This window comes from Pararge aegeria, chromosome 3 (assembly GCF_905163445.1).
Source record: "Pararge aegeria chromosome 3, ilParAegt1.1, whole genome shotgun sequence".
NCBI lineage: Eukaryota > Metazoa > Arthropoda > Insecta > Lepidoptera > Nymphalidae > Pararge > Pararge aegeria.
The window spans coordinates 18,469,460-18,487,115 of NC_053182.1; the positions used below are offsets into that span (position 1 = coordinate 18,469,460).

General features: G+C 37.7%; 1 protein-coding gene across 1 annotated transcript; it reads left to right on the forward strand.

Annotated features, from left to right (window-relative positions):
* Window positions 1–6,311: 6,311 nt before the first annotated feature.
* On the forward strand, window positions 6,312–17,256 carry LOC120637172 (androgen-induced gene 1 protein-like). Its single transcript, XM_039908847.1, has 2 exons — window positions 6,312–6,532; window positions 16,564–17,256. The coding sequence occupies exons 1-2, from the start codon at window positions 6,380–6,382 to the stop codon at window positions 17,134–17,136; spliced, it is 726 nt and encodes a 241-aa protein (XP_039764781.1). The 5' UTR covers window positions 6,312–6,379; the 3' UTR covers window positions 17,137–17,256.
* The last annotated feature ends 400 nt before the right edge of the window (window positions 17,257–17,656 follow it).

Consider the following 17,656-nt stretch of genomic DNA (forward strand, 5'->3'; position numbering starts at 1 on the left):
TACAGAATGTAATTAAAAAAACACCTACTTGAATGCGACGTAATATTTACGTACATAAATATCAAATAAAGATAGCATTAAAGCCACAAGGATTTCTTGTTTTAATGATCAACTGCAGAAAACATAAAAAACTTAAACTTGTATGTAGGTAGGTAGGTACTGTATATAAAATTGCAGTCTTCGTTTCTTACGTTGTCTGATTTATTTAATTTCTATCATCATCAACCGATTACAAACTAACTACAGGATGCGGGCCTCCTGTTATTTTTGACCCCTTGACGCACAATCGACGGGGTGTTATAAGTTTGATGTGACTGCGTGTATCTGTCTGTGGCATAATACTTCCCGAATAGATAAACCAATTGCGGTGAAGGAGGTGAATTAATCGGGATATTGCTATGTTAGATGAAAATCGGTCCAAGATGGCTGCCGCCACAAAATGGGAGGTATTACATATTATTATTTCTCTCCTACTACTCTCTCAGAGTTGTGAAATAATTATAATATGGGTATCAAATGAAAGGCCTTGATTTGTAGAATAATGTACACTATATTGAAAGTCGGGAGTTATTATTTTTTATTTAATTTATATATTAGATATTAAACATTCTGTCAATAATTTACTTACATTATTTACTTACACGCTTTATATACTAATATATTTTACTTAGTTCCATTTACTTTTTTGAAATTATTTTACTTAATCTAAGTATTTAATAACGTGCATTTGTTACTTACATTATTACCTTACTTTATTTATAGTCATTATTTACTTATTCCATTTTCTTAGGCGTTTTATTTACTTACTTTCACACGCGCTTTATTTCCTTACTTAAATAATTAAATTACTCGATATGTCCACATACGTACATTATTTACTGACGCGCGTTATTTACTTAAGTATAGTATTTACTTAATAACATAATTTACTTAATCGCTTTATTTAATTACATAATTACTAACTAATATATATACTTACTCGCTTTATTTACTTTATCACTTTATTAACTTATTCCATTTAGAATCAGCGTTATTACATGTTTAGAAAAACGCAGCAGTTGAATGAATGAATGAATATACTTTTATTGCACACCACAAAAATACAGTTCTAAAAGTTATCCTAAATTTTAGTCTAACGTGGTGCCCTGAAGAAAGCGTGCTCCAAACTCCAGCATGAGGATTTAGTCGGCGTAGCCACGAGATAATCTCATACTGGCCACATAGCGGGCCGTCCACGTCATCTGGAAATTATGATTGCACTCTCAACTTTGTCGAGTGCATACATTCAAAGTCAAAGCTTTGTTGGACATCTGATGAATAGTGTACTATCATCATCATATCAACCCTTTACCGGTCCACTAAAAAACACGGGTTTTCTCGTCACAAGGGTTTAGGCCATAGTCCACCTCCCTGGCCACTTGCGGAATAGTGGACTGCACATTATATTGATAGTCAGGGATCTTAAAAATAAATAAATATAAATATACTACGACAATACACACATCGCCATCTAGCCCCAAAGTAAAGGTAGCTTGTGTTATGGTAAGGTAGCTGTTGAATATTTTTATGAATAATACACATAAATACTTATAAACACCCAGACACTGGAAAACAATCATGTTCATCACACAAACATTTTCCAGTTGTGGGAATGGGCCTAAGACTCAGTGAGCACGGTCGCTGCCCACTGCGCCACAAGATAGACATGCAGACTTCTTTTAGAACTTTTTAGCGGGAACAACTTCGTCATACCTATACATTATATTATCGAAGTTTAACCGTTTACGTAGCGCGCGCAGCGAAAGCGCTCAAAAGAGGGGAAAAAATCCAAATCTGACCAGTTGTCTCTGAGATCACCGCGTTCATGTAAACAAACAAAAAACATACTCTTCAGCTTTATATAAAATTATATAATAAACAGGTTAGCCATATTTTTCCCTAAGGCTCAGGGCCTCAGAGCCTTAGGGCAAAATATGGCTAACCTTTTCTAATATATAAGCTGAAGAGTAGAGAGTTTCATACTATGAGAAACAGGTAGAGTATATTTATAGAAACTTTTTTTTTTTGTTTTACCTATTCCGATCACTCGACATAACGCTTGTGAAAGGGTCGTACAAATGTAACGTTAGCAGATTTATTTGCAATTTGCAAAAACCCACCCCTCCCCCTCGTCAGCAAAAGTGAGCAAAGGATTTATAAGTAAGTAATTTATTATTATTTTTATATATATAAACCCTAACCTAACGTCAAAGGTTGTCTGGAAGAGATCGCTTTAGCGATAAGACCGCCTTTGCACGCCCCAATTTCTATTCGGTTTCTTCTGTATTATACTTTTTATAAAATGTGTGTGTGCTATAAAGTATTCAAACAAATAAACAAACAAAGCTCTTACCCCTCCCCCCCATACTTACGTAGAAATAAGGAATAGGTTTGGAATAGAGGACTGTAACGCACGTAGGTAATATGTTTTTAAATAAATTTTACTGACAAGGTATTCACCATACAAGTAAGGAGTAATTTACAAATAGTTATTATAATCTTAAATAATATTGCGAGCAAAAGAAACTTCTTTTAAATTTTCGGTATATATATTAATTCCAATTAACAGTATTCAGGCCAAGACGGCCTAATCCATGATTCTTTGTTTTCGCTGACATTGGATGTTAGCTGCTCAATGTTGTGTGTCTGCTCACTTTCATCCGATTTTGGAATTTAGTACTGCTGACTTAATCAGTATCTAGATCCCCCCACCCCCATGTCTTAAAAAACATCCCTCTAAAGTGGTTACGTAATACTTGAACGGCCCCTGATCAGTAATGTACAAAAATACTAAGCTGTCGATGATGCTGTTCACAAAACCGGCAAACTATAAAATATTTACTCTAACTTACTTAATTATTTTTGTCTGGTGGGAGGCTATGGCCGTGGCTAGTTACCCTACCGACAAGGACGTGCCGCTAAGCAATTTAGCGTTCCGGTATGATGACGATGAATTTCCAATTGCATTTGTAAAAATAGAATTTAATTAAAATATGAATGTCAGGTAAGTTATAACAATACTTCGTCTCCGGGTGAAGGAGGTTAAGTCACGAAGGTCGACTGATAACAGACTTCGTAATCGTCGATTGGAGCGGCAACGATATTTAAATCATACCAGAGCCAGACATTAAAATTCATCTTATTGAATTATTTTATTTGCACTTATGAAACGTGTAACCAGGTATACCATCGGCTTGGAAGGCAAAATCTAACAAGCATGTGCATACCTAGGGAGGAGAGGGGCCAGCGTGTGAACCCTCTTCAAAAATGTATAGCGGTCAAGATAAAGACAGACACACCAGAATGAAAAAATACAATGTTGGCTTCAGTATATATATGAAGCCAAAACTAATTTATATATATAAATTTTCATGTTTTATTTTCATATATATATTTATTTATTATATATATTACCCACCAAAAAAAATTTTCACCACACAACCGCGGACATATTATCTACAAAGAAGTCCGGAAGCGAATATATCGACTATCATAGTAAAATCGTAATAGTAAATCGCGCGCCGGTAGAAACAATAGTGGGTTGCATTGGTCTCGCAGTATTTATTGTTATTCAAATAAATAGTTTTATCATCAAGGGTATTTGTATCATCATCATAAATAGCCTATAACAGTCCGCAGCTGGACAAAGGGTACAGTTTGCCCATAATCACAACGCTTGGTGTTCGCAGTTCTCTCTTATGTTCCATTCGCCTCGTACGACACCCGCGGTTAGAAGAGGTTCATTTATAGATATAGCAGTAAAATACTTTTTAATTTTTTCTTTATTTAAGTTAGCCCTTGGCTGCAATCTCAACTGCACGGCTAGCATGGGCAGGAGACAATTATATCCCGGGGGATATAAATTTAACTTTTCCCACAGCTTTTTCAACTCTTATAGCACTGGCGCACAAGTGGAAATAATATCCAAATAATATAATACGAGTATGTGTATTAAAAAACGGGGGTAACCTTCTCCTATTCCATATTCCAGTGATTTAGCAGGTGGTCATGTTAATAATATCCCTTGTAAGGGTATATAATCGGGGGATATAATTTTTTTCAACCGTTGGTTAACCTTTTAGGGAGAGTATGGTAGTCATACCCCTAATCGGTTTCAACGCGACATCGCACCGGAACACTAAATCGCTTAACGGCACATCTTTGTCGGTAGGATGGTAACTAGCCACGGCCAAAGCCTCCCACCAGACAATTGATTATAATCGGGCATTTTATGTAGTACTAGCGTACCCAGCCCGCTTCGCCGGGCTAGATTTTGCTTTATTTTATTTAAACTATAAACTTACATAATTAAATTTTATAATTTAAGTCTCATAATATATGAAATCATTTATTTCTCTCCGTATTCATTCTCTTCTATTCTATTCTCGAGCGGAAGATCATTGTCTAAACCCATGTACACCCAACAATAGAATATCATCATAGTAAATAAAAGCTGTATTTGACAGTTTGACAGTTCAAAAATAGGAGTGCTCCGATCGTCACCAAACTTTACAGGATTACTCGCCAGGTCAATCCGGAGATTCCCTGTTTCATTGAAATCGGTCCAGCCGTTTCGGAGCCTATACGGAACATACCCACACACTCTCTCTTTTATATATATAGATAGATAGACTCGCGAATTTTTAAAAAGTCGCGGTAAACAGCTAGTATAATATAAAAGGTTATAATATAGTTAATAAGGAATCATTTATAATTAAATAGTTACCAAAGTATGGAATTATGTATGTAATAGAGGTGGCCTTTGAACGGACAACTTCAGCTTTGTAGGTCGATCTCTGATTACTCTGGAGATAAAGAAATCTTCCCGCAATTACCTATTTTTTTTACATTAATAATACTTGAAATACCTTTCAAAGTTACGTATGTACGTTCGGTTGTTTTTGATGGACAGACAGAAATACAGACACACATACATAGTCATAAAAATATTATTAAAAAATATTCACAACTTACCTATTTAAAAAAATACCTATAATATCTTTCATTGCATAGTAATTAAATCCTATCAAGTACTCGTGAATACGTTCTTGATTTTTAGGGTTCCGGATTGAAAGCTCTAAACCTTTTCGGGCTTTGTCGTCGCCAAACAGAACGCCAGACAGAACGTTATGTCTGTCTCATCATCATCATACCAACCCATTACCGTCTCGACCCACAACGAGAAGGGTTTAATCACGCTGGCCTATTGCGGATTGGTGGACTCCACACAATTTGAGAATATTATGGAGAACTCTCAGGCATGCAGGTTTCCTCACGATGTTTTCCTTTACCGTTAAAGCAAGTGATATTTTTATTTCTTAAAACCCACATAACTTACAAATGATAGGGTTCGAACTCGGCTCCCCGAAAGTAAAGTCGAAGTCCTACCCACTGGGCTATCATCGCCTCTCTGTATGTCTGTCTGTTTGTCATCAACTAGAGGAACCTTTTACATAACGACCCCTTGAAACCTCAACCTCAATTCAGTTACCTACAGAATTCTTACTACTGTTTAGAAGTACGTGTTATATGGAATTATGTACTTCTACATCCTCAGAGAATCCTGTAGATCACGCCATATCAAGAAAAGCAGCGGTTGAGCCAAATAAAAAAAAACAAAAAATCAAAAAATTACCGCTAAAAGGTGCGGTCAAGTGACCATTATGCTTAGTTCTGCCGCAAAGCAGCATTGTTGAAATGCTGTCTGAAGTTCTGTCTGGAGGGCAGTCACTTAACATCTACGCCTTAGGTTTATGGGCACATGATGGCGGCACATTGCATGACGTGTTCCTAGTGTTGCTCTGTTCTCAGGAGACGGTATTCTATTTTCCATCTGGTGGGGCATCTTACTACTACTACTATACTACTACGACAATACACACATCGCCATCCAGCCCCAAAGTAAGCGTAGCTTGTGTTATGGGTACCAAGATAGCTGATGAATATTTTTTTATGAATATAATACACATAAATACTTATAATATACAGATAAACACCCAGACATTGAAAAACATTCATGTTCATCACACAAACATGTTCCAGTTGTGGGAATCGAACCCACGACCTTGGACTCAGAAAGAAGGGTCGATGCCCACTGCGCCACTCGGCCGTCAAATCTTGGCAAACTATAACTTTAAAAATGTTCCCGGGACATTGAAACATACACTTGGCCTAGCTAAATGTCTTTCCAACGGAACCCTGCGCAAGTCAAACTCTAACTTGTCCGTTTTTTTTAAATTCAAGTGGATGCTCAACAGAGGCGTAAACGACGCGACCACAGATAGACGTGCGAAACGAGTTTTTACTTTTAAATATTACTTTTTTAACACACAAAGTCAAAATGTCGCGTGCATTATTCCATTTAAGTGTTGTAACGATAAATACGTTCGTAATGTGGTACGATCAAACGTATATCACGTTTCCGTTTCCTGTTAAAGAAATGGAGGGATTTCCGCTCAAGTCGAGAAGCATGTTTCTTACTATATGGTGTCTGGTAAGTAGAGGCTCTTTATTTCGACTAGACAGAAAGCTTTTTTTTTAAACTCTAGATTTGTACACCATTACACAGTTTGGAATATAAAGGACGAATAGCGAGAAACACAAAGACTGTAGTAGAATACAAAAGGCGGCCTTATCGCTTAGAAGCGACCTCTACCAGGCAACCTTAGGTTAGGTTTAGGTACATCGCTTAACGCCATAAAAGCCTTTAACATCTGGACTCAACTCCCATCGGAAGGGTTGACCATAATCACCACAGACTTGTTGGTGACCGCAGAAGACGGTGGTGGTAGCAAAACAGGTGCTGCTGTTCTTTCTCTCTTTTATTCCCTGAGTCGTCTCGTACGAAACCAGCGGTAAGAGGCCCCTCCTCTTCTGGTCTGGCGAGACGAAAATCCGACGAAATGGAAAGGAAATTGGCGTATAGCACTCTTTATCTAGAATTACCTTATATTACAATTGTCATTTAATTTAAAAACCCCAGATTTTATAAATTGCTCGAACACTGACGATTTCTCTTATTTCACTAGCTTCCTAACGTAACTAAGTAAACTTCTATCTTGAAAATTGGTCACTGATCCAGTTACTGACTTTGATAATCGCTGTTTCGCCAGCTAAGTCTACTAATTAGTTACCGAAACTAGTCCAAAGCCACAAGCCTCATAGAGTTACCACATTGGCATAGTGCACATAATCAGCAACAAGACTGGGCAGAGTGGTGCAGTTCGGAGGAGTGCGGGATCCTCCTCTGCCCGCGGCGGCTGCTGTAGTCCAGCTCGACTTTATTTGCGCGCCGTTACTCTCAATGAATATACGAACAAGTTAAGAAACTTAGTCCTAGTTTAGGGCGCGAGCCCTGTTACAAATTTTGTGCTCGGTAAATAGATGGGATAGACTTGTTAGTTACGCAGATAACCGCATAAAATAAAACATCTTCATCGTGAAACTAATGAAACCAAAATAAATTTTAACAAGGAATTAAAAAAAATAAAACTACCCCAACAATGGGATGGCTGGGTTCGTGATCCCCACACAATTTTACAAAGTTAAAGCAGACTCCGCTGGACTACAAACTGTTAAAAACTTATTCGAAGTACCTACAGAAAGAGCGTCTCGCGCTGCACCTCTGTACTTTCCACGGCGCGCGGCGCCCAGGTTGGGAAGCCCAGATCTAAAAAGTGATACTAGCCTACTGGATAGAGGCAAGCAACTCCAAGACAATCAAATCCAACTTTTCGGAATTATATGAATATTTCGGAACAGCGGTTTCAACTCCTTGGAGGTCAGAACGGATGTATCTCTAATGGGACCAACTAAAATCTACGAGGACACAACAAAGATCTGGTATCTTGTTGTGATCGATCGGCGGGGACAGTTTTATATTTCTGGAATTTGATATTTCTTTTTGGTTTTTGTTTTTGGTTTGGCCCGGCCTCCCAGGCCAAAAGAATAATATGAAGCCTCCCAGTCTTCTTTTATTTTCTGGCTGGGAAATGCATCTATGTATCCCGCCCGGAGACAGGTTAGAAATGATCTAACCTGTTTCGGGAAAGGTATGAGGGACTCGCTGACACGAGGCCAGGATACCCACTTAAACCCTGCGGAACCGTCTACGCCATACAGATACACCACAGGATCTGCATATATCGCATGCTAAAACCTGTGGTTTGTGGCAACCTGGGAAGCTTCTACCGCAGCTAATAGAAGCCCCACCGGCAAAGCCGTGCTATCGAGCTTCAGCGACTAGAAACTGTGTAGAAACTGATTAGGAATATGGGTATAAAATGCCAACTGCCACACTCCTAGCAGGTTCGCCGGTTACCATCTTAGAATTCAAGGGTTACAAGAGGTATTAACTTGTAGTTGTATAATATAAGGTCAATTTTACTTCGACGCTATGTTATTAGGTGATAAGGTTCACATCCCATCGTTACTATGGGTATTGAAACTTTGGTAGGCATGAGATCAACAATCATATCGTAATGTGAAATGTACTAATCTCATCCTCTAATATTGGAACTACACAATTCTTTTTATAATAACGTCAATACACACGTCGCCATATAGCCCCAAAGTAAGCGTAGCTTGTGTTATATATGCTGGAATGAGTGAAGAATATTTATTTTTATGAATAACTAGCGTACCCAGCCCGCTTCGCCGGGCTCGATTTTGCTTTATTTTATTTAAACAATAAACTTAGATACATCATCAAATTTTTAATTTAAGTCTCATAATATATTAAATCATTTATTTCTCTCCGTATTAATTCTCTTCTATTCTCTTCTCGTGTACATGGGTGAAGATCATTATCTACACCCATGTACACCCAACCCAATAGTAAATAAAAGATGTATTTGACAGTTCAAAAATAGGAGTGCCCGATCGTCACCAAACTTATACAGGATTACTCGCCAGGTCAATCCGGAGATTCCCTGAAAGTTTCATTGAAATCGGTCCTGCCGTTTCGGAGCCTATACGGAACATAACCACACAATTTCTCTTTTATATATATAGATATACATAAATACTTATAAAATAATATACATATAAACACCCAGCCACTTAAAAACATTCCTGTTCATGAACCTTTTCCAGTTGTGGGTATCGCACTAGTGTTGCCCAAATTCAGTCTTGGTCTTGCAGTCTTGGTCTTGTTCTTGCGTTTTTGCAAGACCAAGACCAAGAACAAGACCGCGTATTTTTAGCAAGACCAAGACCAAGACTGACCGTGCAAGACTTGAGCAAGAACAAGACATAGCCTGCAAGACTCTTGCGTCTTGCAGCTAGGACTTAGCGCTATTTCACGGAGTAGTTAGGTGTAACAGTTCGGTGTATAGGTAGGTAGGTACGCTTAGGAATTCTATGAGACGCAAAAAACTATATCAAAGAATATGAAAAACTGGACCTATGCGCATTACGACTAATACCATAAACATAGCGAATAAAAAAATATCTATTAAAATCAAACTGAGTGCATGCATAGTTATGTTTTAACCATCGGCACTTTGATAATGCGGCATCAAAGGTTTTGTACTTACTTCTCAAAGAAATTTGCCGCTTTTCGGAAGTACATGGTTATGATACACGCGCCGGCGGCTTCTTTTGAAATCTAAAACAATCGTTGCCGCCGCGCCGAAATCATAACATTTGACACTATTCATGCAAAATAATTTCGAATTTTAAGAGTACCTACAGGTGTTCCAAAGAATAAATAAGTTTCAGAGTGCTTAGAATGAAAATGAATACATTATACTGATCACGCAAGTAGTATTATGATTAGGATAAAATGGTGAGGATAGGTAGTAGATGTCATAATAATTCATTCTAGTAAGTAATTATAATATTGATTACTTATATGGTTTTAAACTAATTACTTAGGTACTATTATTGTACATTTAGTCATTATATTTCTTAAGTTTTTACAAGAAAAAATAGCAAAAAAGTGTTCGAATATCTCTGAGAGAGATGATGAGAGTAAGTATTTACTAGCTGTGCCCGCGACTTCGTCCACGAGGAATAGTAACTTTGGAGGTATAGTGACGTTCAGGATTTATTTATTTATTTTAAAACTTCTGTCATCAAACATACAAACGAACTCTTCAGCTTTATAATATTAGTATAGATGCACGCCAAAACATTCACTTATATGTAAAGAATAGTGATTGGCACTAATTCTTTACATATATTTTATTCACGGGTCGCGTCTGTACAAGTAGGTAATATTTAGTGTGTGTTTGTACGCCGCACGCGGCATCGTTCGATTTGCGGCGGCATCCTTTTCATAGAGCCGGCACGTGGCGAGGCGGCGCGGTAAAAAGCAAGGAAACGTACTATAAATGAAGGAATTATTTTAATTCCAGTCATTTCCAATTGAGCTGTGCTTCGATTCTAACTTAATAATTGTTTTTACTAATTCTCGTTGTTTTCTAAAAACGTATCACGTGTACAATTTAATATGAGTGACGAAGATTCAAATTATTCTAGTCCGAGTAACGAGAGTTTGAGTCACAGATCTAAAAGACCCAAAAGCAAATTTGAGGAGTTTTTCGAAATAATTCATGCATCCCAAACTGCCTTGTGTAAATTGTGCCAACATAAAAAGATTGAAATAAAAATGAAAAACAGAAACACTTCAGGCTTAAGGAAACATCTAATGTCTTTCCACAAAAAGGAATCAGAAATATTTCTTCCTGTTAAACCAAAATTAAGTGGAGATATCACAAGCTTTTTAGTAACCGCTGGAAGAAGTGGACAGGTAAGAATATTTTTTTAACAGTTAAAAGAATTTTAACTCCGCGTAGCTATTCATGCGATACTTTCAAAAACGCCATTAACTTACGTAAGTATTTTTGAGTTAGTGGTGTTTTCATCTAGGGGTGCGACATATTAAGTATGTAATTATCGTCTTAAATATTTTTTATAAACACCCATATTTTCATTTAATCGGCCAGTAACAACTAAGTACTTTATTTTGGTAAATTACAGTACAGTGCAACCTTAATATAACAAATATCAATTTAACGATTTTCTCGATTTAACAACAACAAACCTCCTCCTCTTATACGCTCAAACCTAGTATGTTTTAAATAATAACACAAGATTTATTGTTTTGTTTCAGTCGGAAAACAGCAGTGACAACATCACGACAGCTACAGTTGATTGGGTGGTGAAAAAATATCTTCCCTTCTCATTTTTCGATGACGAAGCTACACAAGTATATTTTCGACGTATTTGCCCTAATATGGTGTTTCCTAAAAGGTCTACACTTAGAAGGAAAGTCAAAGAGCGATTTGAAGAGCTCCAATTGAATCTCAAGGAACGACTTCAACCATTATCATCTAAAATGTCGTTTACCATTGATGGGTGGACGTCAATTGCTGGTAGGAGTTACTACGGGGTTACTATTCATTATATAGACAACGAATGGAAGTATCGATCTGTAGTTCTTGATTTTATACCATCACGCGGTCGACATACTGGGGAAGATATTGCAACGATTTTCCATGAATGTTTATTGGAATATGGCATAATTGATAAAATACAAGGTATCACGGTCGACAACGCAACTGCAAATACCAAATTTATGTATGAACTGGGCAAACAGCTGCCGCCACACTTTGATTCAGACAATCAACATTTCCGGTGCTTTGCTCACATTTTAAACCTTGGTGTACAAGATTTATTAAAGACCTTAGCATTACACTGTGAGTCTGACACTAACGCGCAAGATCAAGCAGTACGAAGACTATGCAGACGAAACTGAGGATGAGGAAGATGAAGAATCTGCACCAAATATTGCTGACTCGCGTACATCTGTAACAAAGTTACGCAGTATTTCCAGTAAAATAAAAAGAAGTGAGATAGTGAAGAAGAAGTTTCAGTCTGCTTGTGAAGCAGCTGGCGTGCCATCAAATCTAAATGCCATTCTTGACTGTCCAACGAGATGGAATTCCACACATGATATGATTGGATTTGGTTTAAAAGTGAGAGCGGGCATTGACATATTGTGCAGTTCTGTCACCGAATTGAATGATTTTCAAATCACAGCTAATGAATGGCAGGTACTCGAAAAATTACATAAATTTCTAATAAACTTTAAACTTTTAAGTACAAAACTTGGTGAAGACAAATATGTTACGTTATCGCTAGTCATTGTATCATTTAATCTCTTGCTAGATAAAATTGAATCCATGGTAAAACAGTTAGATGAGAAACCTAATCGATCTGAAGTGGATGAAAGGCTCATTCTAGCTTTCCAAGCAGCTCGAGACAAAATGCATAAACATTACAAGAAGAGCAACTGGATTTATTGTACTTCTTTAATTTTAGACCCAAGGCATAAGGCTCAGACTTTTGACCTGACAATGTGGGGGAAGCAACTTAAAACAGAAAGTCTGCGCAAGTTCAATGAACTTTATGAAGAATATAAAAGTCTCTGGAATTACCAGAAAAAGACAATAAAGTATGTGATGAAGATGAAGACGTAATAGACTTTGATAAACTCTATGAATGTCCCTCGACGTCATCTGGATCTAGTCTTCAAGGCTTAGTGATAGACGAGTTGGAGGAGTACCTGAGAAAACCAAGAACTGCCAGCTCGGAAGACATTTTAGATTGGTGGAGGACGCATGAGACAGAGTATCCGATTATATCGAAAATGGCCCGTGATTTTCTCTCAATACCTGCAACTTCAGTACCTGCTGAGAGGTTATTTTCTAAAGCATCATTAGTAATTAGAAAACATAGAAATAGGTTAAGTGATGAGTCAGCCAGATGGTTACTTTGTATTAATTCTTGGTCAAAAGAATTGATATAAAGTATCATAACCTAATGATAAAGCTGTTGATTTGTGTTGTATTTTATTTTTTATTCAAATAAATGATAAATCGTAAAACTCTTTTATTAAATTTCTTATAAGTTGAGGGTTCAATCTCTTTCTAGACAGATAAGTATTGTTCTTTAAAATACAGTCAAGTTATTGTAATTAATTTGTTTTTTTACATGTTTTAGCAAATGTAAGCTTATAAATCATAAATGTTTATTAAGAAACAGTTACTTCCATGGAAAACGACATATAGGTCAGTTGATTTTTCGAATTTCTTATCAAATCTTCAGTTATTTATTAATCTGCTTGATCTTTACTATGGCTATGTTAATTCAAGCTCACAATGTTCCAATTCTAATACGTTTTTCTAAGATTTAAAGTAAACTTTAATAAATAGTAATAGACTAATAGGTAATTGCAAGACTTGCAAGACTCTTGCTGCAAGACCAAGACCAAGACCAAGACTGGGAGCGCAAGACCAAGACCAAGACCAAGACCAGGTGTATTGGCGCAAGACCAAGACCAAGACTGGCTAAGTCTCGTCTTGTTCTTGCATTTGGGCAACACTATATCGCACCCAAGGCCTTGGACTCAGGAAGCAAGATCCCAGCCCACTGCGCCTTTTGGCCGTAATTTTTTTAGTAGGTGTTGGTAGAAAACCACTGCCTATAAACAGATCATAACTTCGCTGGGTATGCCAGGAGCAAGTCCTGCAAGTGGTACCCTGCAAGTGGTACCCTGTGCCTATCAACCTTATATTATATATACACCCGCAACCGATAGGTACGACAGATATGTTATAAGCCATACACTGCACTTCATACATGCACAAAAGCACTGCATACCCTAAAATTGAAATGAAGCCCGAATAAGAGAAGGGTTTTTTTTCCATTTTATGCAACTTTCCTGCCGTATGCATACCCTGGTAAGAAACCAAGTGAACGCCCCTGAAGCCATACCCCTAACGGATTCCACGCGACTTAATCGCTTGGCGGCACTTCTTTAGAAGCGTTAACGAATTTACCTTTTAAAACAAAAAAATATAAGTTCCGTTTTACAGACGTGACGTGTTACTCGAAAACCACTCGACGAATACGAGCGGTTAAATATCATACTAAGGGCGTTGGGTCACAAAATGATAAGATATGAATGGTCTACGATTACCGACTCGTACATATTGTGTCGAGGTTAAAATTATTAAATACATGTTAGTTAACAGAGGTTTTTAACCTTCAGAACACTTACTATATCCTTTTTTGTTAGTTTACCGTGGGGATATGGATACATTCGCGGAAAGCGGCGATAGCCTGGTGGTTAGAACTTCGGCTTCACTTTCGGGGGGCCGAGTTCGACTCCGGCTCGAACCTCTAACATTTATCCTACTAATATTAATGAAAATAAAATGTGAAAATGTGCATGTTAACTCAATCACACAAAAACGGATTGGAAAAGAACATAGGCTACCTTTTAACCCGATTCCTTATGAAGTTCCCGAGGGAAAATTAAAAATGGTTTATGAGCTAAGCCGCGGGCAGACAGTTGTTTACGAGCGAAGCGTTAGTAAGCTATAAACGTTTTCAGCAACTAAATATTGCTTTGTTTGTACGGTGAAGGAAAACATATACGCTGAATGCCACCCAAAATGAACCATTATTTTCTCAAAGACGTGTGAAGTTTACCAAATCCGCACTCGTCCACCGTGGTGGACATAGGTCTGGTGGACATAGGTCTGGTGGACATAGGTCTGGTGGTCTAGGTTCTCATACTGGGAAGATACCAGTTTCCAGTAGTGGGCAACTAAAATAGGTTGTGTAACTTGACGATGATGGATGGAATTCCTCGTAGTCACATCTTGGCCACATAGGGGAGGATGAGGTTGGACTTGTTACCAACTCGTCGCCAGGTAATTAGGCTTGCAAAAAATTCTATTGTATCGATAGATGCTTATGTTTAATTTGATAAATCGATATTTTTTATTTCGCTAAAATAAAGAACCGCCATGCTTATTTCTGCCTCCGCCGTATTACGGTCTGAAGAGCGTGGTTGCCGATGAACGTGTTCCTTGCATGCCCTGCGATGTATTGCTCTGTTTATGCTATAGTTTTCCACTTACCGTAAAGCGGACCATCTGCTTGGACCGTCAATTATAAAATTTTAAAAAAACAATTTTTTCTACTTATTTATACACAAATAAAAAAAAATTGGTTGTCTGTAAAGTCGGCTTACTGACGATAGTTGAACGTGACAACGTCGTAAGAAAATACTGATGGAATGGTTGCATTTTTCAAAAGAAAATTTAAATTTTATTTGTTTGATAGATATTATCGTTGCTATAAACAATTGACCACACATTCACTTTTCACTGCACTCCATCCTTGCCGAAAACATGTAAATGTATTGTATAGAAGCTGTCCACGCGGACGCATCGCTCACTCAAGTAGGAGAGAGACAGATGTCGAACGCGGAGGCCGACTGTGCCTCTTTGTCGCTCGTTCCGCGCTCCGCTTGCACTACAAGCCTTGAATGGAACGCCTCAGAGCGAGGTAACGCCGCATACGTCATGTTTTGCGTGCAGCCGGCTCCATCGAATTATTAGACGTTGTCACGTCAAATAGAACACAGACAGAAGCAGTATACAAAAGGCGGCCTTAGCGCTTCGTAGCGATCTCTTCCAGGCTTTTTTTCCTTAGGATGAGAAAAAAAAAGGACAACATACTGCAGGTTTTGCATATTAAAAAAAAAAAATACATACTAATAACTACATACTAATACTTGAACTAGATTACACAAATAAAATAATACATAATACAATAAATATAAAAAAAAACAATAATAATGAGATTACGTACTTGGTATTGTTACAACTCAGTATTTTTATCCCGTTAACACTTTAACAGTCTATTATTAGTGTATTTTTCTTGCGCTCAATAAAAGGTACATCACTTTTTATTTCACTTATAAGGGCTCATACACAGTACCTTTTTTAAGCGCGTTTCACTGCACGCGCGACTGCTACGATTTTAGTATATATCTTGTGATTTTTTTACTTACGCCCAATCTTAGCGCTCCCTATTACAAAAGGCGCCCTGAAGCTTTTACGACCGACCGACCGAAAGACGTCGGGTCGGGAATAAAACTAGTTCAATGCATTATATCAAGGTGTAGAAATAAGAGATAATCCCATCGTTAACCCGCTGCAGTACTTAAGTTCGCAGACTGTAAGTACCATTTAGGACCATTTACTATAGTAATTATTGACGCTCCAAGCAGATGGCCCACCTGTAGGTACTATACGTAGGATTTACTCGCTCTCAATAGAAGAGTCGTTTTCAAGTATTGAAATACTTGAATATCAGAGTAAAGTGGATCTTATGACAATTGTTTTAAAACTCACATTTCCCTGCCAAAGTCGGAATTACGGGATTTGCTACTCTAAAGAAGTAAGATACGATGTTTACTGTGACGGTGTAGAGTTTGATATACGAAAACGACTCTTCAATTGCGAGCGAGAAAATCTTGTACTAAGGATGCTTATGCCCGTTTTCTCTAAACCTAAGAATCGCTTTTCACTAATGCCTAATGATTTAGGCGATTAGTAGCGTATAAACCTTGACCTAGGGGTTTTAGCAACAGTATTAGAGCTAGAACCCCTTACCAAATGTCCTTGTTTACGTAAAAAAAATAGTATTTTCCTTTTTCAGATTTTACAGACCGTATACCACTTCGTCGCATTCCTGAATGACGTCTTCGGGACGGACGCTCGATCGCCAAAGAAACGTCCAGCGATCCGGCAAATTAAAGACACCCTATTCGCCCTTGTCTTCCCAACAGCAATTTACGTGTCAGTCGCATTCTGGGGGATATATTTCACTGACAAGGAGCTCATATTCCCAGAGCGAATAGAAAAGTTATACCACCCCGCGCTTAACCATGTGATGCATACCACAGTTACGGTATTTATTATTATAGAATTATTCACGTCATATAGAAATTATCCGTCGAGAAACATCGGGTACCTAATGACGTTCTCGCTCTACATATCATACATTCTATGGTTTTTCGTTATTTATGCCAAAACTGGGGCCTGGGTGTACCCTGTATTCGAACCTTTGAATTGGCCAATGAGATTCGTCTTCATTGCGCTAAGCTTAGTTGTAGCGAGTGGTTTATATATTTTGGGTGAAAAAGTCAACAACTATGTATGTAAGACTCGCAGGCAAGTTTATACCAATGGTACTACAAATGGTACGGCGAAGAGTAAGAAAAAATCATAGATATACCTTCTCTTAAGTTCCGTTTTCCCTTCAAAGCCTGGTTTCCTCACACGATTAGTTGAATCGTCAGATTGTCATCCACTGATACGAATGTGTAATAAAAATATAAGAAACTTTAAACGCATTTCATTTCCTCGCTATTAAACTCCTCGAAATCAGTTCAGCAAAAATACGTGAACGCGTAATGTAAAATGAAACACGTGCTTAATATTTTGGATTATGATTACGATGTTTTAAGATCGAAGTTATACAAGCAAGTGGTGAAAATAAAGGGCAATGAAGATTTTTGAATGGAGCCTGGCTTACTTATCGACAGCCATTTCAATTTTTCCAAGATAGCGGACATGTATGATGGTAAGCAAAAATCTTCAATGCCCTTTCTAGTTTATTTTCAATTGCCATCCGTAGGGTTAGTTTGCTCGCTCGCAATCGATGAGTCGTTTTCGAGTATAGGAATACTTGAACGTCGGAGTAAAATGGATCCTATTGCATCGATTTAAAGCTCAAATTCGCCAACAAT

Excerpts from the sequence above, each read along its gene's own strand:
- LOC120637172 (XM_039908847.1), top strand. The coding sequence starts at position 6,380 with ATGTCGCGTGCATTATTCCATTTAAGTGTTGTAACGATAAATACGTTC. Across the intron at positions 6,533-16,563 it reads TTCTTACTATATGGTGTCTG|ATTTTACAGACCGTATACCA; the intron begins GTAAGTAGAGGC and ends TTCCTTTTTCAG.